Here is a 22,247-nt window from a genome sequence, read left to right as displayed (position 1 = left end):
AAGTGGTGGCTTTTCCCTTCCTCAAACCCCAGCTCTCAGGTGACAGAAAGAGAGCCACACCAATATAACACAGACATTAGTCCAAAGTTGCTCCTCAGGGAGGTTCTGAGAACAACTGCTGGTCATGAATTTCCAATCAGAATATTTTCAGACAGGATTTATCAATCCACTCCTTTCATATGGAGGACTACAGTACTCTAGGTTGACTTAAGTACATATATCTAAGTTTATAATTTGGATAGGGTGAGGATGGTAACAAGTGGTGAGGGTATGTTAGTGAAGTTAAGGACACTTAAACATGTTTTAGTTTTATGGATTGTGCCATCGAAGTTCACCAATTTATGTTCTGGAATCGCATGTGGAGCAATTGGGACCCCCCATCACATCAAAGTTGGATTGTATCGTGAAATGATTTTATTGCGGGTGCTGTCTGTTGGAAGCATGTCGCTTGAGGGTAAAGAACCTTCAGTGTGTTCCTCTTACCTGGTAACAGTAGTGACTCTTGAAAGTGTGGTTGCAGTACACGCAGTGGTAGGTCCTGCCCGAGGAGCTGTTACACAGGGAGGACTTGACCGTGTCCTCGTCGTGCGGACCTCCAACGAGGGCATTCCCGCTCACCCCCTCGTCACCCGAGTCCAGGTCCTCCACGTTGATATCGCCATCGTCCTCGGAGTCGTCTTGGGAGGAAGCCTGTGGGACAATGTAATATAAGGGGGACTTCCTCAAAGGCTTCCCCAAGAGCCCCGCCTTGAGATTATCAAAGATTATATGAATAACGACGAACGTGCCATCATCATGAGATGGAGTGCTTTACCTGTGAGCCGTAGGCCTTGTTGATGATACGTTCAAAGAAAACTGGCCCATCGCACGCTGCAATGTCGAGGATGACGTGCCCCGAGGACGAGGTGTTGGAGGATGACGTCGAAGTCGACGACGTCGCCGCCAGGGAGCACCGGGAAGGTTCTCGGCGCGCCGAGGATTGAGACTGTGGTTTGACTTCTTGGTGGTGGCGGAGGCTGGCGGCCTCGTCCACGTCCATGGCGTCCTCCTGAAGGAGGCCCGACCCGGAGGATGTGTCCTCGGGCCGCGGCGCAGGACTGAGGGTCTGCGCCGCGTCGGGACGAAGTCGTGTTGGCGTCGGGCGAACGAGACTCGGTTTGGAGGACTGCGAATGACCTCGCACTTGGGGCACGAGACGCGCCAGGCTCTGCCATACACTCAGGGCCGGGGGAACGCTCGGACCGACGGCGGCCGGCAGGAGGAGCGCGCCGGCCGGGGTCGCGCTCGACTGGACCAAGGCATGGCATAGAGACACGACGCTGGGCATCTGGAGGAGGTGCGCTGCCACTAGAACCTGCAGTTGAAAGCAGAGATGAGGTATCGCACGAAGGAGGTACGGGGGAGGGGGGAGGAGTTGTTCCAAGAGACCCATAGGGAGGAGGACAACCCTATATAACGGGGAAGACACTTATGGGGGGATGTTAACGTCGCCCAGACAGCGTGGGTAACTCACCTCGTACATGGTAGCCGACGTGACTGGGAGACGGCCCGTGTACATGTAGGCCAGGATGGCCGCAAATCCTGCGGCGGGCACGTGCGGCAGGAGAACCCGGGACCCGCCACTGAGCCCCTCGCCCACCGTGGCGCTGAGGTAGGCGCTGTGGGCGGCCAGGACGGCGCCGTGGGCGCGGAAGAGCCTCCCGCCCGCCACCACCCACGTGTCGTAGTCGTCCTTCTCCGGGAGGATGAGGCAGGGCGCCTCGGAGACGCTAAGCTCGCTCATACCTGCGGAACGATTCCCGTCAGGAGGAGGAGGAGGAGGGGAAGGAGGAGGGATACGCGGAGGCTCGGGACGTCAGTACGTTTACGACGGCGACGAAGGCCACCGCGATCCGACGGGGCCCGTGCCTTCGTTCGTCCGTCCGTCCGTGCGCCCGGACCTGTAATCAATCTGGCAAGTCACACACACACCAACTCTGACAGGAACTGGAATGCTGGAACCCGCGTGGCTGGCTCATAAGGGTGCGGAAGGCCCATGCTGATTGGATGAGGCAGCAACGCCTCAGCCAATCAGGCGAGAGTAAACATTGGTGGCGCGGGGTTGCCCCTTGAGATCCGGGCAGGAAGCACTCCACTTTGTCGCAACCGTAGTTCCATCCAACTTTTCCAACCCAGTTTTGAAATAATGGAATCAACGACATGATCCAAGCCTGTTGACACGCTGTTGGAAAGACTGGAGGGAGGGGACGGGTGGAGCTGGTGGGAGAGGAGGTGGTGGTGGTGGTGGTTTCGTGGGGAGGAGGAGGAGGAAGAGGAAGAGGAGGGGAGAAGATGAAATATCGGTCTTGCAGTGTTGAGATGTGATTTGACCCCCCTTTCCTCCTCCCCCCCCCCGCTTTTCTCTCGTCTTTTCTCATCTTATGTGCAGTCCCCACACACCCCACCCCCAGCAACCACTTTTAAGTACAATCTTTTCTTCTTCTTCATCTTCTTCTTCTTCTTCTTCTTCTTCTTCTTCTTCTTCTTCTTCAAGTCTGCAACCTCCCTCAGCCCCCTCAACCCCAATCCCAACCCCGCAATAATTGGAGGAGTAGGTCTGTTCACAGTACTTGTGCCCCTGTGGTATTCTAAGAAAATAAGTGTGTGTGTGTGTGTGTGTGCGCGCGTGCGCGTGTCCGTGTCCCAAGAGGTACATAGAGGGAAAATGGTATCACCCATGTATGCATTCTATTTTTGGCAAATACAGCAGTGCACTTGAAGTATTTGCATTATGCATGCATTCGGCAATGCTTGCATGAATATGTTCACCTGTGTGTGTGTGTGTGTGTAGTTATGGTTTGTGTGCACAAGCATATGGGTGCTTTCTCAACCTCTCTTCCTCTTTCTCTCTCACCTCTCCCTTTCCCTCTCCCCCCTCTCTCTCTCTCTCTCTCTCTCTCTCTCTCTCTCTCTCTCTCTCTCTCTCTCTCTCTCTCTCTCTCCCTCTCCCTCCCTTCCTCTCTCCTTTCCTCCTCTCTCTCTCCTTTATCCTCCTTCCCTCCTACTCTTCATTCTCCTTTCCTCTCTCTTCATCTTCTGTTCCTACTCTCTCCATTTCTCCTTTCCTCTCTCCCTTCCTCCTCCTCTACCTCCTCCCTCTCCCCCTCTACCTTTGCACACACACACACACACCTAGTATAATTCCTTCCTTCATAGCTCCTATTATAATCATCTCAACCCCCCACCCCACCCCAAATTCCACCTAACTTACAGAAATGTAGGCTGATGATATGGGTATAAGGTGTAATGTAGGTTGAGGGAAAATGCATGGACAACCTATGCTCAGATACTGTCGGTATCTATAACGAATTATCGAAAACAGAGTACGTTCAGTCGTTCGTTTAGGAATAGAGGTGGTGAGGGTTGGTTACAAATAAGAGCTGCGATTATGCCACACACGAGGGGTCAGTCTCGGGCCATTTCAGGTCAGGTCAGGTCGTGGGCTGCTACCAAGAGGGTGAGAGTATTGAAGGAGGAGAACGAGGGCGCAAGTCGGGAGACTACCCGTGAGCTTGCCAGCACCGCCTGGAAACGTTGCTGGACCGTCTGGCAAAGTGGGGACTTGATCGCGAGCGATGTACTTCCCAGACAAGGAGTAACTAGCTCTGCACATGACATAAGCTGGCGGTTATGACGGTTACAACCGTTATGGCCTGACTTGATCCGAGGAAGGGTCAACTACGGCAACTCGCCCTCCGTCGACTAGATGTGCATAGTATCATCATTGCAGAGCCAGAACATGATACTAATTTGAAAATAAAGCACTATTAAAACATAAAAAAATCAATGATAGTAAGTCTTCTATAACACGCATGGACTGGTTTGCTCCTTGTATTTTATAACATAAGGTTGGGGGAAGTTGTTTTTTTCGGGAAGAGGAGGTATAAGAAGAGCTACAGTGGGACTTGCTTTATGTTGTTAACTCGTTAATGCAAGGAATGTTGCAAAAGCTGAAAGTCAGGGGTGCGTTGGCTCTGCACCTGCATTAGTAGTTCATTCACATCGGGAAAAGTAGTTTCTGTGGATGGCCGTCTAGAAGAGGATATTCTGAGAGATTCGCTGGCCTTACGATTCTGAAAGAAAATGCGCCAAAGCAAAGGAAAGAAGCTTTCTCTGTGATCTGTCACAGGTTGAATGCTACATTCTTCGTGCAGATTTCAAAACAACATTTTTCAGGTGATTGCTTTTCGAATCTATACCGTCCAGTTTACATATTCGTTGCAAAGATGGTTTTCCAGTGAAAACGAAAAGCATTATGGATCGGGGAGGATGACACATTTAAATCCACGCCGCAGAAACGATCTTTGCCATCGCTCAGCGGTGAACTCGATTAGCGGCGACAATACTCGCATCAAAATGCTGCTCAGCCCAAACCCTTCCATTGCGGACTCTTCCTTAATGTATCCTCGCATTTTAACATTTCCCAGTGACCCTTGATAGCAATGAAGCTAGGTTGTAAGTAGAGGAACCGGTGTCTTCCGAAACGAACTCTTCGAAGGAGATGGCGTTGGTGATGACGTCGAGATCTTGAGAGACGCTCGAGATGGCCACAAAGCGGAAGGTCGGTCAACAAATCAGATCGGCAGGAGTTTGTGTACCTAGACGTTTATTGTTGATGCATACACGGGGCATTTGATTCAGGAACACATGGGAGAATGGCGGATGGAATCTTAGACCAGGAATGAATAGGAACAGACTGATTTGTTGGAAAATCGGTGACTTCGCCTGATAGAGTGTTGAAAGTATAGAAGTCAGGAGACATGACCCATGGGTGCCTTGCTTGTTTGTTTGTGTGTGTGTGTGTGTGCGCGCGCGCGCGTGTCACAGAGGGATAATCGAAAGTGTGTCGGTTCGTCCACTGTAGGCAACTGTCACTGAGATTTCCTGGCATATTATGCTGAGCTGTGAGGTATCACGCTTGCGCATGGAAAATCAAACACAATGATCCAATCGCACCCTACCTCGTTCACCTTATCAAGTGCCAAGAGTGATAACTTCGCCGGGTCCTCCTCCGCCAATGTCTTTTGCCTCCCGATGCCAGGACCAAATGAGACATGAAGACCAGTAGAAAGGAGGAGGAGGAGGAGGAGTGGGAATTTGTTGTTGTTTTTTTCCGACTAAGGTCTCTTTTTCAGTTACGAGTTTTGGGATGGTGTGCGCGTCTGAAGCGGTATTACTTCCAAACCTTCGGCAGTTTGTGCGGGTGTGGTTGACACACCCAAACATCAACACCACATTAATTCGCCAAATCATGTCATCGTTCTGTGCTTGCATGCTCTGCACCCATGCGAAAGCCCTGCCAGTGCCTGTGGAGAGGTTCATGCAAGCAGGTGCGACGAGTGGTGTGCAGGGGACCAAAGCTTGTGCACCCGGCAGGTGTGGAGACCCCGGCCGAAGTTTGCAGGTCGAGCGGTCAAAGCGAAACGTTCAACGATAAGGATAACCAGGAAACTGTTGGGGGGGGGGTGCAGGAGGGGGATGAAGGGAGGGTGCCCCCCCCCACACACACACACCCATGACCATCTCCCAGTGCACCTGTGGCAGTGAGCACGTCATCCACATGGCATTACGATCTGGAGCGATATATCGGCGAACGTGGTTAGGTGTCCAGGTAGACGCCAACACCAATTAAGACCTTCAGGTCCGGGCCCAGTCGGAGGCGTCACCGAAGTGAGAAAGTCGAGGTCGCGGGTACTGCTGGAGGAGGTTGTGGCGACAGGAACCTCGGGAGTCTCGACGGGAGGAGATGAAGAGTCTCACGAAGATAATGGAGGCGATATGGGTGTCTGATTTGATCCTGTAGTTGTCTTCAACGATCTCAAGGGAAGTTCGTGGTGACTTTTGAGGAATAAGGCCAGGTTCCTCGAGGAAGTGCCGAGGTGGCAATTGAGTAATCGTTCTGAGATCGGGCATTATGTGGTAGGTAGAAGAAGGCGCGTTTGTGTTAAAACGTTGGGCAGGCAGGTTGCATATTTAATACTTCCGAGACGTACGGGTTGCGTATTAACGTTTTCAAGGTGAAAGCAGATTACACATCGGGGGGTGGGGGAAGATGGCAGATTACAGATTACACACACTTCGGGGAGAATTCGCGTTATTGGCAAAGCTCTGAGAGTTCGAGTGAGAAGAGGTTGGAGGAGTAGAATCGAGGAGGATCTGGCATTGGAGATGGCGTGGTGCTTGTGCTTGTAGACGTACGTGATCCGCCATGGTCTTCTGAACCACGTGCTTGGCTCGTGATCGTCCCAAACTCGTCTCCGTCGATCTGTGGGTGATGCTGTGACCTCACACCCGCACTCTTGCACAAGACTGGTGTCAGTAACGACTTGCGGAATTTGCGGAAGCGTTTTGTCGCCGAGAGCGAGGCGAGGGGTTATTTATTTATTATTTATTTTATTTATTTGTTTTATTATTATATTATTATTATTATTATTATTAATATTGACGGGGGTGGGGTATGGGGAAGTTCGTTCCCGAAGTGCCTTACCTTTACGAACTCTTCCGAGGAGGCACTTTGCCATAAGCACCTCCAATGCTCTTGACGTTCACAACCTCTGCAGACAAGCATCCTCACTGTCCTTAGCTGAATTTTTCCACACAATTTTTGTCTACCGTCTGCTTCCCTTTGTATTCCTGTTTCCTAGAGGTATATTTAAGAACAGGAACCACTAGTCCACTTTCTGCCGGCCCTTGTATTCTTGTTTCTTTGTTAGGAGACGGTTAATTAGAAACAACCAAGTGTGTGAAAAAAATGTATGAAAGACCGTCCAGCTCGTCAGGAGACGCTGGAAGGCGTCGTGAGGAACATGAGTATTCTAAGCCCTTGAGACGTATTTATATATAAACCACCACACACCGACATGGAGAGAGAGAGAGAAAACATATTGCTGTAAGGTTTGCATGAAGACATGAGGAAGCCTATCGAGGCAGAAGATTTGTGTATAAATAAAGATGAAGCAACCGCCGACTGGTGGGTCACCCACGGGGAGTCGAGCACATGGGGGGGATTAGGAAGGGGGGAGACATAGCGGGCAACTTGTGAGGTGATTGTGGTCCTCAATGCGAGTCTCGTTTGAATGAAAAAAATATGCATTACACCTCTCATCAGTAATGAGCTTCGGCCACATCTGTACCTTGTTGACCTCTTGTCCAAGGAAGATGAGAAGGGTTTCGGCCCGGAAGCTTGTCTTCCCTTTTTTCCTCCTCCCTTTCGTGCCTCTGTGCGAGATGAGTGTAATTCCCCCACCCCTTGTACTACGTCCTCCTCAACAACACAAGTCTATCCGTCTTCTTCTTCAGTCTTGTACCAGTGTTGTCATCGTGCACCGCATTTTTACCTTTCTTAATCTTACCCCCCTCTCTCTCTCTCTCTCTCTCTCTCTCTCTCTCTCTCTCTCTCTCTCTCTCTCTCTCTCATTTATCGGCACGTTATCTTACCTTATTCTCCGCCCCCCCATCATACTGTTCCTTGCGACCACCTGGCCAATGAATCTCGACTGCTCGGCAGCGAGGGTCAAAATGGATAAAATAAATTAATAAATAAATGAAATGAAACTGTGAAGAAGTGCCTTCTGTTTGTTGATCTTCCTCGGTTTATACATTTCAAGTCTTACTTCGTATGAGATAGTTATCAAGTTTTTTTTTAGCCCTTATACTTTTATTTGCTCAGCTATTTATTTTTACTTTCACTTCTGCTGTCCGGTTTTAGATGTTTTTGTCGTAGCAACTACCGGTGTGTCAGCTGGTATGGTTTTCTTGTATTTGTCTCCGGTCTGGTCTCATGAGGTCAATGGTTGTCTTGTTTTGTCGACATTGTAATCGCGTTATTATTATTATTGTTGTTGTTATTATTGTTATTTTTATTTTATATATAATCTCTTCACACAAAGACATTCTCCCCATCCCGTTTTTTGAGTGTGTGTGTGTGTGTGTGTAAGTGTGTTTGTTTGTGTGTGTGTTGGGGGAATCAGTGTTGTTTGGTGTCGCTCACGACGTAAAGAAATTATAAAATAATGGAGGAGGGATTAACTCGTGACAGTTCCGTACTGTTCGCATCGGAGGATGGAATGTTTGTATACATAGTTGTGGCATACAGGATAAGAACTATACACGTAGGGTTCCGTTTCTGTATCCTTAGTGGTCAGTTCTGACCTTTGTGTGTGTGCGTGTGTGCGTGTGTGCGCGCGCGCAATATATATATATATATATATATTGCTAGAGATTGTGTTACAACCTTGTGGGTTGTGGCTGTGGGTTGGAGTGAAGTGGTGACAGGAATCTGGGAACTGGGCGTAAGGGTGTGGGCGTATATGCAGGGTGTGCATTAGGGTGTTCTCAAGTCCGGTGTGAAGGATTTCGGGTTGAGGGTGACCCAAGGTCGCAAGGGTGGAAAAGGGCGACTGGTGGATGGGGGAAGGGTTTCGTACGTCAATCACCTTTCAAGTGTTTCAGGGTGAGGCTGAAGATGTGGAAGGGGAAAAGGGTTAGGGGAATGCACAAAGGGTGCGGAATGGGGGGTTGGAGAGGAAGGGGAGTGGGGGGGATAGTATTGCAGGGTTAAGGTGAGTAGTTAAAAAAATGGTAGGTTGCGGATGGGAATTGGGTGAAAGGTGAGGAAAGGAAGGGTGAAGGGGGAACCTATCTCTCGCTGTTACGGGAGGATGAGGAAGAGGTGGTGCAAGGTGAAGGTGAAGGGTGGAGCAGGAGGAGGAGGAGGAGGAGGACGACGACGACGACGACGAGGAGCGGCAGCAGCAGCAGTAGGACGAGGGCGACTACAAACCACAGAGTTGGTTTACACATGTGAACATTACTTACAGCCGGACCGAAGCGTTTTGAATGAATAAACACAATATTGCTAATGGTGTTTGCTCTCGGGCCGCCCTCCGCTCTGCCCCATGCCACCGCCGCCGCCACCGCCACCGCCTCCGCCTCCACCGCCACCACCACACCCTCCTACGCACCCACCACACCTTTCCTCTACAGTCTACACCCTCATCCACCACTATCACCAAGATTGCCACCACATCGTTGCAGCTTTCATTGCAAGAGACTTCACATCACTCACCAAGACTTCACCGCTGTCACCACCACCACCACCACCACTTCGCTCGACAGTTTGCACAACCACTCCACTCGACAGTTTGCACAACCACCAGTTCCACATGCGAGATTCACCAACTACGCAGTACTACTACATCCACCACAACATGCTGCACTCCCGTTATGCATCCCACACCACACCATACGCTGTAACCAGAACGGTTTCTCTCTTTCTCCTCTCTCGATTTCTCTTTCTCACCCTTCTTACCTTGCTCTCTCTTTCTCTCCACACACACACACACACACACACACACACACACACACACACACACAGTTTTTTATATACTGCATGGCGAATAGTATGTTGGTGTGGGAGAAAAGGGGCGAAGCTTACACACACACACACACACACACACACACACACACACACACACACACACACACACACAACCATTACCATCACCATCTGTCTACTGCTACAACGTGAAAACTATTGACAGAACGAGTTACAGACTCCATACGTCCCCAACAATTGGCATAATGCACCAACGCCATCACCCTCACTTCTTACCACCCCCACCATCACTCCTCAGTGGCACTGCGGTGCCGACAAAGAACACCTGGTCTCACCAGCACCGTCTTCCCCCATCCCATTCACCTATACGCAGTCGAAGTCTCCAGTTGTCAAGACCTCATGTAAATAGTCATTTCCTTTCTCCCCCAGTGCCACCCAACATGTCTTCCTCCCCCCCTCCCCATCTCCCCCATCTACATTTTGTAGCTAGGGAGGGAGATCGGCCTGCCCTGTCGAACTCTCGAGCTGCAGTCAGTGACGACCTTCGTCATTTAGCAGTACGAGGAACTCGCGGCCGACCGCCGACCCGTCACCAGTCAGTGGGAAGTTGTCCGCGGTCTGCTCAGACTGACTGCCCACGCACGCCGATACTTTTGTCTGTATGTGTGTGTGTGTGTGTGTATACACACACACACACACACACACACACACACACACACACACACACACACACACACACACTTGAACAGTTTATCAATATGTAGATATATGGGATGAGCATTGCCCCAACAACCAAATCCTTCACAAAAGCCCCATCGCGCAGTTCTTGGTGCACAATGATAGGATTAGCAACATAATCAATGAAGCTTGCAGAAATCAACTTGGTCTTGTTTTTTGGTATGTCGTCAATACCATAGCAGTTGCAGGAAATAATTAAAAAAAAAACGAAATCTAAATTTGGCTTGTGATTGACGAGTTTGTGTCTCTTTTTTTTTTTTGTTTATTTACCAGTCGTGGCTTCTCAGGCAATTCCAGCGCCATCTTTTTATCAGCACATGCAATCGAAGCATGGGAAGATAGCATTCCGCGTATAATTGACAAAAGAAAAAAGAAATCCACCTCGAAATAGCGACATCAGAAATACACAGAAACGGGCGTAGGAGCGTTTGCAACAAATATCCCATCAACCGATGCCGACAGGAATGAATTGTACTTCTATGGACTATAGTAGTGTGTTACACTGTGGTGTTCATGTGTTTTAGCAGAATAAAGTGTAACTGTGCTAACTTGAAAAAAAAAAGCTTTACCTGCCTCTCTCGCCATGTTGAAGTCCTGATCATTAATCGGCCCATGGAAGTTAGGGGATGAGGGAGTTTATTATTATTTTTTTTTTCCTTTTAATTTTTATTGTTGAACGAACGTACACGATCGAAATGGACAAATCAGCCTTATTACAAGCATGTCTTCAGATAGTTTCATTCCTGTTCTGTGATGGCAGGCAATCTGTTAAAAAATATATTTACCAACAGTAAACCATCCTTATTTCAGAGTGTACAATTACAAGTACTATATGGTTTCATCGCACAGTAGACCCAATGGTTCGAGTAGATTTTTTTTAATTCCACGGTAATTGGTTCTCTAAAATAGTTAACGGTTTAGACTACTGAACGGAATTTGAATATTTCTAGTCACCGCCAATCCCGCCACATTTCAAATATTCATGACGTCATCACCACATCGTGACGTAATGTCGTCATTTCCTTTCGTTGATTGTGGCGAATGGATTTGTCTCGCCTGTAGATTTCCTGGCCCCAAGAGAAAAATATATGATAAAGAATGAAATTATAACAAAAACAATTGCCGTCGTCTATAGGTTGAATCATAGCGTTTTATTTCACATGTTATGTATTATTATGAATTTTTATTTCTTTGGACCGTCATGGGTCCAATGCATGACGGGGCAGACAGCCACAGCACCTGTTGGTGCCAACCGCGAGTTAGATTTCGTACCTCGAAATGCGGAACGTTTGGAAGTTTCACGAAAATGCACAAACCTCGAAACGTCGATTGGCGGAAATGTAGATAGACGTACCTTGGCGATAGTTACTTTTTTCCCATATGATTCAGTCTAGGAGTCGTGATTTCTGAAGAGTAGTTGGATATATAATTACAAACGATATGTACTACATATCCCATCCAAATTAGTTTAATCATCAGGACCTTTTCATACACGTCTTCGTGAGGTTCGAACCTTGCGTTTGGGATCGAGATCGGCGTGAATGCGAGCAGAGTGCAGAGAGAGGGGGGGTAGTCTATATAGGTGGCTTTGTAGAGGCAAGAGAATTGCTTAGGCTTAATGTATAGACCTTATCACGTGTATACAAGGTATGGTCGGGGTGTGCATGACGCCTAGTATGGTATGGAATGTAGTCGATGATGCATGAGTAGTAGCCCCCCCCCCCATGCGGTACAGGTACATCATAAAAGGTCCTGCTTGGGCGGTACTCGACTCGAAACCACGCCAGAGGTTTAATGGAGTGCTTGATAACTTTTATTAAGGAGGAGGCCCGGCTCTGTTTCGAAGACAGTCTTCGGCACAACGTGAAGTGTTGTGTTTGTGTTCAAGTTGGAGAGTGTTCCTGCTGGTGGTGCTTCTCGAGGTAGAAGTAGATAAGGAGGAGGAGGAGGAGGACGAGGAGGAGGGCAGGTTGCCTGGAGTGTGCGAGGCGGCGCGTGTTTGCGGTGGTGCTGGTGGTGGTGGTGGTGGTTCTTCTTCTTGGATGACGGGCCCGGGTGTTTGAGAGGTGCAATTAAGAGATGAGCCGTTTATTAATTAACCTGCTCGCCCCCTTAATTATTCAGCACCCGCCTTTTGACCCGCTTTGTCCAACTGCGCGCCAACAAGGCACATCCCACGGAGCCGCACCCGCTACTGCAGTGCCGCTCGCGGGAGGCCGAGACGGTCGTGTGGGACGGGAAGGGTTCTGTCGGGAAACAGGAGGGAGAGAGAGAGAGACGGGGGTGGGCACCGATTTAGATCAGGAGCTGAAGTCCCTCGCAGGGGCACTGCTTCAGGAAGCAGTTACTTCCAGAGGGACGTGGATGCTTCCTCGTATGCGAAGTCGGAAGATCTCTGCTGCTGTGTGTGTGTGTGTGTGTGCGTGTGTGTGCGCGCGCGCGTGGCGTCATGGCAGTATTGAAGTTCGTTTCAGCTCCTTTGTTGTGTGTCCTTGGTCCGGTATTCGAGTACTACGTTCCGGGATCCCGACCCTCCTCCCCTCGAGCGAGAGGAACCCAGATTCATCGCCTTCAGGAGCTTGGTAGTGACCACTCGCCCCGGCTCGGTTGGCAGTGGTGGCTGATGCCAAAGAGCACTGCAGGAGGAGGCTGGTGGCTGTCAAATAGCCCTCAGCTCAGGGGAGTGTTTGGTCGGCTTTCCTCGACGAAGTTCGAATCCTGTGTGTGCGCGTGTTTCGTGGTTTTGTTGCATGCATTCGTAAAGATACTCTTTCGTCTGTGCCTGCGTGCCTGCCTCCCCACCCCGGCACAGATGCGAAGAAGACGGTACTCGTCAATCTCACTGTCTCTCGTCTTTTCCTTTTGTGAGCGAGTGAATGTGTTCTGTTTACGCCGGCGTGGTGTTTGCCAGCTGTTGTGTTTTCCCTGCTTGCTTGTGTCGCCCCCCCCCCACACACTCCCCTCCACACAGTTCTTGTTTAGATATTTCTTTGCATAATATATCTCTCTCGGGCTTCTTCCACGTGCGAATCCGAAGAGATTCGCACCGTCTTCAGTCGGACAGCGTGCCAGAAGGAACAGGTTAGGGTACTGTACACTCTTTGTCTTCTGTTTCTTCTTTATCTTCTTTGTCTTCTTCTCATGTCCTCTCTCTCTCTCTCTCTCTCTCTCTCTCTCTCTCTCTCTCTCTCTCTCTCTCTCTCTCTTTTCATTCCTTCTCCTCTCGTGCATTCCCGACACCTGTTCCTCCGTCCTTCCACATCCCCCAGATGCTGCTCTTTTCCCCTCTTGCTCTTCCTCCTTCAGCGTTTCATCATCATCATCATCCTGTGGGTCTTGCTTCCTTCCTTCCCTCCCTTCTGTGCCACACCTTCTCGGCCCCCCCTCTTTGTAATTCGCGCCCTGATGAAATGTTAAAGTAGATAGGAACATTGAGGAGGCAAGGATTTAGGGTACAGGAGGAGGAGGAGGAAGAGGAGGAGTAGGATACCTTTGTGGCTCGGGTTATTGGCGCTCGGCGAGCTGACGACCCGTTTCTTGGTATGACGAGGGGGTGAGGCGAAGCCAGAGACGTTCTCGGGAACGTGGTCTTCCTCGTACTTATCCCCGAGGCTGACCAAGAGATAACCTCAGTTCGAGGGTCCTGCCAGGGCACTTCGGAGTACGAGTTCGAGACCTTTGGAGTGGTGGCACCCTCAGAAGGAGGGCGAATTTGGTGCCTTTAAGTGCTTTATTCTGGCAAAGTGTAGAGGCTGAAGCAAGCGGTACGCAGCTACATCCAGCTCGTGGTAAATCCCAAGGGCTTAAACTCGATTAACTTCACGTGGCACTGATTTGAGTGGTATTAGATGAAAGCATGGGGAAGATTAACAAGAATCGTAACAGGAGCACCGTGTGTGTACGTGTGTGTGTGCGTGTGCGTCTGTATGTATACAAAGTGTATGCTTGGGACTCCATAATAAAATATTCCAGTACGCACACGAGTTCGGAACCCTCCCCCTCTTTTAATTCTCGCGGTTAGAAGAGCCTGGGCCCATTTAATAGGACACTATTTAATAACTGTGTGTTTAGAAGTAACTCTTCTATGCCCCTTTTCTCTGGAAGGCACCCGCCTCTGTATCTGTCTCACCAAATTTTTTTTATACTGTACGGGGAATAGTACGTTGGCGTGGGACAAAACACACACACACACACACACACACGTACATAAGCACACGTACATGAGAATGGTGAGAAGTAGCAAGATAAATGAAGGAGGCGTGATGGAGGTACTACAAGGGGGTGCGAGGCAAAGTGGTGAACAGAGATTCGAAAGGAGGCAAGAAGAGCAGTTGGAGAGCCTCGGAGAGCTGGAGTGAGAAATAGTGCGTTACGAGTGTGTGTGCGCGCGCGCGCGTGCGAAAGAAAGGGAGGGGTAAAGCATTGGGCGTAGGAAGGTAACAGGGGGAATAGGAGAGGGCGAAGGGAGGGCGAGCTAAGGTAAAAGGGAGGCAGGGCCTACACAGGGCGCTACAAAGGCAAAGGAAGGTAAAGGGCGGAGGGGAGGAGGAGGAAGAGGTGGGGGGGCGGAGGGCGTGCGAAGAGGGCGAAGAGGAGTAGGCTGCGATTAAGGGCGGGTCCTTAATTAGGCGGAGCGAACACACACACACACTTGTGGTGGGCAAATATTGGTTTGCTTCTTTTTCCTCCTTCCCACCTCCTGATTGTTTAACGACTTTAATTAGCCAATTAAGGGTTAATGAATTAAGCGCTCATCCCTTTCAATTATTCAATGCGACTGCTACAGACGAAGCCTGCCTTCCTGCCTGCCTGCCTGCCTGCCTCTCTTCCTCCTCCTCCTCCTCCTCCACCTCCTCTGCTTGCCTCCTATTGCCTCATGTCATGCTTTGCCTCCTGCATCCTGCCTCTGCCATTGCAACGCTGAAAAGCGAGGTTAATGATGCTGCCTCTGCCTCTTACCTCCGTCGTTGTGAGGAGGAGGAGGAGGAGTATGTGGGTGATGTTGGTACTGGGTGGTGGCAGCCGCTCTACTCGACGATTCCGAGGAAAAATGTTTGGGTTGCTTGGTTGGCAGTTACCTTAAGGCAGTGTTGGTCGGTTGGTTGGTAGGAGCGTTGGCGCATTGTTGCCGGATGCTGATGAGTAGGGGGAGAGATGACGGGAACGAGGACGAGGTGACGTTAAGGTTGACCTTTTTGGCCAACCTCAGGGTTGCCTGCTAGGTTGAGTTGGGGTCTGCCGGAGGTGGCACTCTAAAAAGGGGTTTGGGGTTGGTTGTGTTTGTAATTTGAAAATAGTGAAGAGGGTGAGAAGGAAGGTTGCCGTTGGGGGTTTAGGGAGAAGGAAGAGGGTAGATGAAATGAAGAGAAAGGTAGATACTGGTGGACGGTGAAGAAAGAGATAGAAATGTAGCGATTGCGGATGATCAAGGTGGAAGCGGCGGAGCGGTGGCGGCGGTGGTAGTGGAGGAGAGGAAGCATGGACGCGTTCTAATCGGGAGTTGGTCCCGAATCTTTCCTCGGTATATTTTTTGTATTAATCATCTCGGCTCTTAATTATGACCTCACCATCCACACGCTTCGGGTTTTTAATTCGCCGCTTCAAGCAGTTTTGGATGGTTTTAGTGGTGGTGGTTGTGGTTGTGGTGGTTCAAGTAGCGGTGATGGCTGAAGAGTTCATATGGTGATAGGAGTAGTAGTCCCTGGATTTTTATTACTATTTTCATATGTCCGGTGTATTATGGATAGTAGCGTTCGAGTGGTGATGGTGGTATTAATTGTTTTATTATGAGTGGCATATTCTCTTATTATGGTGGTGTTTGGTGGTGGTGTTACAGAATACATGAACTCAATCTTAACTTCTGTCTAAACCTCTTCAATATTCTTGAGGTACGATTCGTGGGAAGCGTTACTCTGTTCATGGTTCCTTACCGTTGGCATTTTGTAGTTCGTTTGCGCCTACAAAACCGACACATTTAATTTATAAATCCTCTTTTTCTCCCCATATTTTTATCATGTGATGCTACGATTTTTGTGCTCCAACTCTGGTTGGCGCTGCTAATTAATGTCTGTTAGGCAACCATTTGATTTTACCCGTTACAGATGACACAGCTCTGGATATTTAGACTTTTTTCTGTTGGCTTTGCTTGGCCATATCATGATTACTGATTTTTCTTAATCAGAAGTTAACGAGAATGTATTTTTTCTTTGTGGGAGGCGGGTGGGGGGGTAGGGGGGTGGGGTTCGAGATGATTTCATATCTGTTTTGTTCGGTTTTATTAAGTATGAATGATGCACTGATTAGGTATTTGATTTTCCACACGATGATAGAGAAGAGCGAGGTGGCTGAGGGCTTGGAGCCCCAATACCTGAAGGTCGAAATTATTATTCATTTGTTGACTTTACAGGTTCTTAAAACCGTTTAGGATCTGACGGTACCTCGTTTGGTGCCTCTCACAAAGAACCTAAAGATTCCAGTAGGGGAGGGGGATGTTTTAATGTTAGGGCGCTGCCTTCACGGAACGGGGTGGGTGGGAGTGTCTTGGAGGGGCAGGGTAGAGACTCCGTTGGGCGGTCGTTTGCGAAGAGGAGAATCGGGTCCAATTTGACTTCGAGGCTGCCCCACCCCCCCATTCCCCCCTCAGGAGCTCTCTCCCGTCTGGTCTCATCGTGCAGGATTAGCCATCAATGCCTTAGCTTCCTGAAAGCGTGGTAGGATGTGTAACTAAACTAAATTACTTGACGGTAACCAGAATGAAAGAAAACGATATTTAGGGCTTCGGAAAGGTTAGGTCGACATGGGTTTCGTTAAGGAACGGTGCCACCGTGGTAGATGAATGAAATCGACTGATGGGAAGCCAGGGCTCACCACGAGGCGAGCGCGGAACGCCGTGCCGTGACATGGCGGAGTTGACCCGTGGAGTTGCGTCGGTCAGCGGAAGACCTCCGACGCCCGTGGGCGTCATTGGTCCAGGGAGGGGGCGGTGGATCTGTTCTCTCCCGAGGACCAGACACTGTCCAGCTGTTGTGACGGCCCCTGGCAACTGGAGAGAAAATCCTGGACCAGAGAGACGACGTAGAGGTCATCATCAGGTCAAAGGTTTTTAGCAAAGTCCAGTAACCTTTCACCGCGTAGTCGTCAGACATCTTGAGAAGGGTTAAATGGTGATGTTGGAGGTGCCTCGTCGCTTGACGTCACCTCCGTCAACCGTCACATTTATTTTCTCACTCTTTCCACCGATTTCTCGTTATCTCTTTTCCCCCCATTTTTTATCGCCCTCTCCCTTTTTCTCCCAGTCTGTCACCCACCCACACACCCTTCTCGACTGCTTTCTCCCCTCCCCCCAGTCAACCCCCCACTCTGCCCAAAATCCCCCCTCGTCCCCTCTTGTCTACTCTTTCCATCCTTCTTCGCCCCCCCCCCTTTCACCCTCTCATCCTTCTTCCTCTCCCGTGTGATCTTCCAGCCTTCTCCCCGGAAGGCGATAATGCCTTCCAGATCTAAGGTTGCAACATATTTGTGATAAATATATGTTCACGTTATATTTTGCCAAAGATTATATGTACAGTACATATTGAAGATTACCGTGCGTTTTTTTATACGATCTTTGGATGGATATACAGTATACATTCTTTACGGCTCAAATTGGCTGTGTATTTTTTTGCTTGTGTGCAATTTTTCTTTCGAAGTTTTCCATTTAAACTTTTGTAATAACGCTAGGTTTGCATTTTATAGTTTGATTATGAAATTTTTGTGTCTTCGTCCGTTTTGATTACCTCTCGTGGTGGTAGTGGAGGTGGTGGCAGTGCTGAAAGCATGGACAATCAAGCGGTTGCAGGGTGGTGGTGTAAGGGAAGATGCATTTGTTCTAATATTACCTATCTATTGTGTTTGGTGTATTGGCATAGGTGTTAGCAAAAAAAAAAAAAAAAAAAAAAGACACGCCTTGCCTTACAAGGGGTTTTTCACTTCCCACGTCTTGGGGAGTAGGATGGTGGTTAGTCATGGTTATAGGGGCCGTGATTGTGATGACGTAGACGAGACACGCTCGGTCAAGGAGGACGAGATCCTAGTGTGTCTGCGTGCGATTTTATTGTGTTCGGATGGGGTGGCGGGGCTTCAGTCAAGAAGAGGTTAAGGAAAGAGATTTAACATGGAGACTTACAGTTCTAGAGGGCAGAGAAAAGGTACGAGAGAGAGGGGGGGGGTCATGCGTGTGCAGTGAAGTCGGAATAGAACGGAACGGAACGGGAGAGGAAATCAGTTCAGGAAAAGAGAGAGAGAGAGAGAAAAAAAAAGAGTAGGCACGGAATGAAGACTGACTTTGGCAGCTGAATGGAAATGAAACGGGCTTTATTCTTGGTAGTGACAGTTGGTGTTCCAGGATGAAATGTTGACCTGGAAGGGTCATGCTGAGGGAGAGTCTGGTAACAGTGACGGAAGGTGATGGCCCCTCTTGTCTCTCTCAGTCACGAGTGGGGGGTCTGAGATCAAAAGAAGTGTTTATCCACCCACCCCACCGATCGTTTGTTTCAGCACCTTGGGAGACGTGGATCTACGAATCCACCGAAGGTCCTTCGAACAGAGGCGGGGATGCGGGAGCACCTCCCTCTTGACTACAAAATTTCGGCTGCTCCTGTCGAACCCGAAGTTCGTGAACCTCACTGTTGAAACGGCGGCTGTGTGTGCACTCCACACAAGGGACTCTTGTTGCGAGTCTGTATGCGGTTCATTCCACTTAATGGGTCCAGATTTTATTCCCCGGGGCAAAGGTGGGAGGTCCGTCGAAAGGGGAGGAGGGTTTGCACGGGCAAGGGGACCATCTGGAGTGTGTAGGGGTTTCTAAGGAATGGGCGGGGGACCCCGAGGGAGGGGGACGAGAAGATCGGGCACGGTGCCTGACGTGGTCAAAGGGAGTTTTACGTGTGCCACCTCTCGGTGACCAAAGGAGCCGCATCAATTATTCAGCACTAATATCGCGATTGAAACTCACCACCCGGGGACGGGAGGACGACGGGACTCTCGCGGTTGCTGCTGCTGCTGCTGCAGCTGCTACAGTCCCGGTAACGAAGGCTCAGGCTGAGGCTAGGGGAAGTTTGAGGCTAAGGCGAGATTGGGTAAGGCTGGGCTGTAGAGTAACATACTGGTATCGGAGGTCCTTTGGTCTGTTGAGCATTGCCTCATCGTTTATATATTTTGCTGAAGGAACAAGGATCGGAGCTCGAGATGACTATCCCCACCGACGACTTCTGACCCTTGTAACCGCGGTGACGCACCTTTATATTCTTTATTCTGGCTATTGCGAGGTTAAAGAAGGTCGTGGCACATTACCCTTACCCGCTGCCGTGGGGATTTCTTCGTTAAGTTAGAATTGTCAGAGGAATGCATGGTCAACAACTATGGTGTGATGTAAGTCGGAACGAGCGAATAAGAGAGAGAGAGAATTTGGGAGTAATTATAAACAGAACCGGAGACTGTGGGTCAAATAAGCAGCATCGTAAGAAGTATGCATGGTTGGCAAATTAGTTAGTTCAAACACTTAGTTGAGGAAATGTTGGAATGTACTGATTACTCTGTGCATGAGACCGTGCCTGAAGTATAGAATGATGAAGGAAGACTTGGAAATGTATAAAGAGTTCTAATGAGAGACGGGTGCCAAGTGGCTAAAGGAAAAAAATATATATATATACTATGATGGAACAAAGAAGGGCAAGAGGTTGGTGTAACCCTATTGTACAAACTCGAAAAGGAAAATGCGAAAGTGAAATGGATAAGAGAGGGAATGTGGACACAAAGTATGTTTTAAAAAATCCGAAATGGGCCTACTACATATGGATTATTTCAAGACCAGTTGTTATAGGTGGAAACTGTAAGGAGAGGTAAGAACACACACCAACCAACCAACCAACCAACCAACCAACCATGCATGCAGATGTATTAATATAGTAATTTCTATATGTAAGCTTTCTTATGTTTATCCACCACGTTCTCGCCCTGGTCGTTGAAGACCAAGTGTGTGTTGATGTTGCCTTTACTTGATGATATGGTTGATGGATAGTATTTATTGTTTAGGGAACTGCTGCAGCTACTGCAGCTGCTGCTGCTGTTGCTGCTTCAGCTGTCGAGGTCGAGTTAGTAATGATACTCGAAGCTGTTTGCTCATTGTCGAGGATGACTACCACTTGTTTGTTTCCTCAATCCCACACTTGCGATCTCTCCCGTTTCCAATCGCTCGCAGTCCTCTTCCTCCTCCTCCTCCACGTTCATCCGTCTCTTTTCCCCGTTTGCTCTTTCTTAGCGGGGTTTCAATTTCATCTATATTTCTCTCCTCTTCCATTTCCCCGCAATCTTCTCCATTGCCTTTTTCCTTAATTTTCTTTCCCGTCTTTTTGGTTTCCTCTCCCTTAATATTAACCGCCGCTCCTCCTCCTTCCCCTCTCCATTTTTTCCACTTCTCATCACCACATGTCAGTCTGCCTTCCTTCCTTCCTTCCTGCGCATCTCCCCCCCCCCCCAGTGCCTCAAGCACTCTTTATTATCATTTCTCTTCTTTCCCCCGTAAACATATCTTCTCTCTTTTCCTCTTTTATTGTTTCTCCACGTCCCCGTTCCTCTCTCTCTCTTTAGTTTATCCCCTCTCTTCCCCCCTCCCCCCGTCTCTCCGTTTCCGTTTTCTTCAGTTTACCAGCGTTTCTCTCCTAGTGGAGAATCTCTCACCATCCCAAGGAAAGACAAGTACCGCAGGACGTTGCCCCTATTTTTGGAGTATTTCAACGCAGAATAATAATTTTTAAAAATTGGTAAACATAATAAGAACGCCAAGATCTGTAAGCAGAGGTAAACGCTAAGTTGTCGTCGGATTTTAGAACGTTGTTGTTACTGGGAGACCCTTAGATGTCCCTATTCCTCCCGAAGTAGAACGAAACGACCTGACTTCATCCTGCCAAGGAAGTTTGTTGGCACAAGTTCAGAGGACAGCAGGTGTTGGACTCCTCCTTGCAATTTTTTAATTATTATTCTGCGTCGAAATACTCCAAAAATAGTGACAACGATATGGCAATGATGGTTGCTGTGACGTGTGTGTATAGGATTGTTGCCTGCCAATTTTTTGGTTGGTAGTTTCGAACGGCGGTGAAGTACATCGTCAAGTGACGAACATTCGTATAGGGGTTGCCTGAAGCATTTCAGGGTGGGGGGGAGAGAGGGGGGCGGTGATCTGTTGGAGAATTTGACCTGAAATTTGGTGCAGACGAGGACATGTCGGTCTTCTCCGAAAATAGAAAATTCGAGAAGGAAATGAGACATCATCGTAGTCGTCTTCAGCTATGGCAAGGGCATGGAAGTGGCTGAAATAATATAAACAAAAAGGAATTGCGTCCTAGCTTGGTAATTGAAAAGATTAACATTTATGTTTGGGCTAAGAAAAAAATATATATATACCCAGACTACGGGTAGTGCATCTTTATGCGAAAAAAAGAGTGACTTCTCGTCTGAGAAAGTAAGGGAAAACGTTTAAGGGAACGTTTGTTTCCCTTAACGTTTCCGGGACGTTGTTTTCCCCGAAGCCGTTTCCCGAGTTTGCGTACACCCTTGTACTTATTATTATATTAGCAGGCCTTTCTGTACCGATTTTCAGCTCGAATCTTGTGGTCTTTATAGGCTTCAGCATTTCTCTGTTCTTTGTTCGACCCAGTGCACTTCCTTCTACGCTTCCTTTCATACGCGCGCGCGCACACACACACACACACACACACACACACACACACACACACACAAAATTTCAGTAATCCTTGTCTTTTTTTTTTTTTTTTTTTTTATAGCATTGCCTCGCCTGCTCTTCCCTCTGCCGATTTAGTTACCTACGTTCTCCTTACCCCTATTTCCCTTCACACTCCACTCTCCCCTCCCTCCCTTTCCCCCCCTTCTCGACCTTCCCACTTTCCCTAAGCCCAAACTTCCCCTTCCTTCCCACATTTTACTTCCACAATATACCTTTCCCCCCAAGCCTCCCTCGCCCCCCCAACTTCTCTCCCCCTCTCCTTTATCTCACCTTTTGCCCCCCCCCCCTACTCCCTGCGTTCATGTTGTGTTTTGGGTTTCCCATTTTCCTTCCCGACTGTTTGTCTTTCATCAT

The 22,247-nt window shown here is 48.9% G+C and overlaps 2 protein-coding genes across 30 annotated transcripts in view; one reads left to right on the top strand and one right to left on the bottom strand.

Moving 5' to 3' along the window:
* Smr (nuclear receptor corepressor smrter) overlaps positions 1 to 22,247 on the top strand; it is a 117,517-nt gene that overhangs the window by 80,543 nt on the left and 14,727 nt on the right. The window lies entirely within an intron of this gene.
* Positions 1 to 22,247, bottom strand: part of LOC143020916 (uncharacterized) — a 31,252-nt gene that overhangs the window by 3,178 nt on the left and 5,827 nt on the right. Inside the window, exons 2-4 of one of the 3 annotated variants that reach the window (XM_076177861.1) lie at positions 1,514 to 1,785; positions 815 to 1,354; positions 484 to 690 (exon numbers count right to left, since the gene is read on the bottom strand). In XM_076177861.1, coding sequence (XP_076033976.1) covers positions 484 to 690; positions 815 to 1,354; positions 1,514 to 1,783 — 1,017 coding nt within the window. In that variant the 5' untranslated portion in view covers positions 1,784 to 1,785. Of the gene's footprint in view, positions 1 to 483; positions 691 to 814; positions 1,355 to 1,513; positions 2,375 to 22,247 lie in introns of those variants that run through there. The other 2 variants (XM_076177860.1, XM_076177862.1) reach the window with 2 other exon arrangements.

This window comes from Oratosquilla oratoria, chromosome 41 (genome assembly GCF_046742065.1).
Source record: "Oratosquilla oratoria isolate Oo_2021 chromosome 41, ASM4674206v1, whole genome shotgun sequence".
NCBI classification, from domain to species: Eukaryota; Metazoa; Arthropoda; class Malacostraca; order Stomatopoda; family Squillidae; genus Oratosquilla; species Oratosquilla oratoria.
Note: the sequence above shows the minus strand (reverse complement) of the source record. Positions and strands in the feature narration are given on the sequence as shown.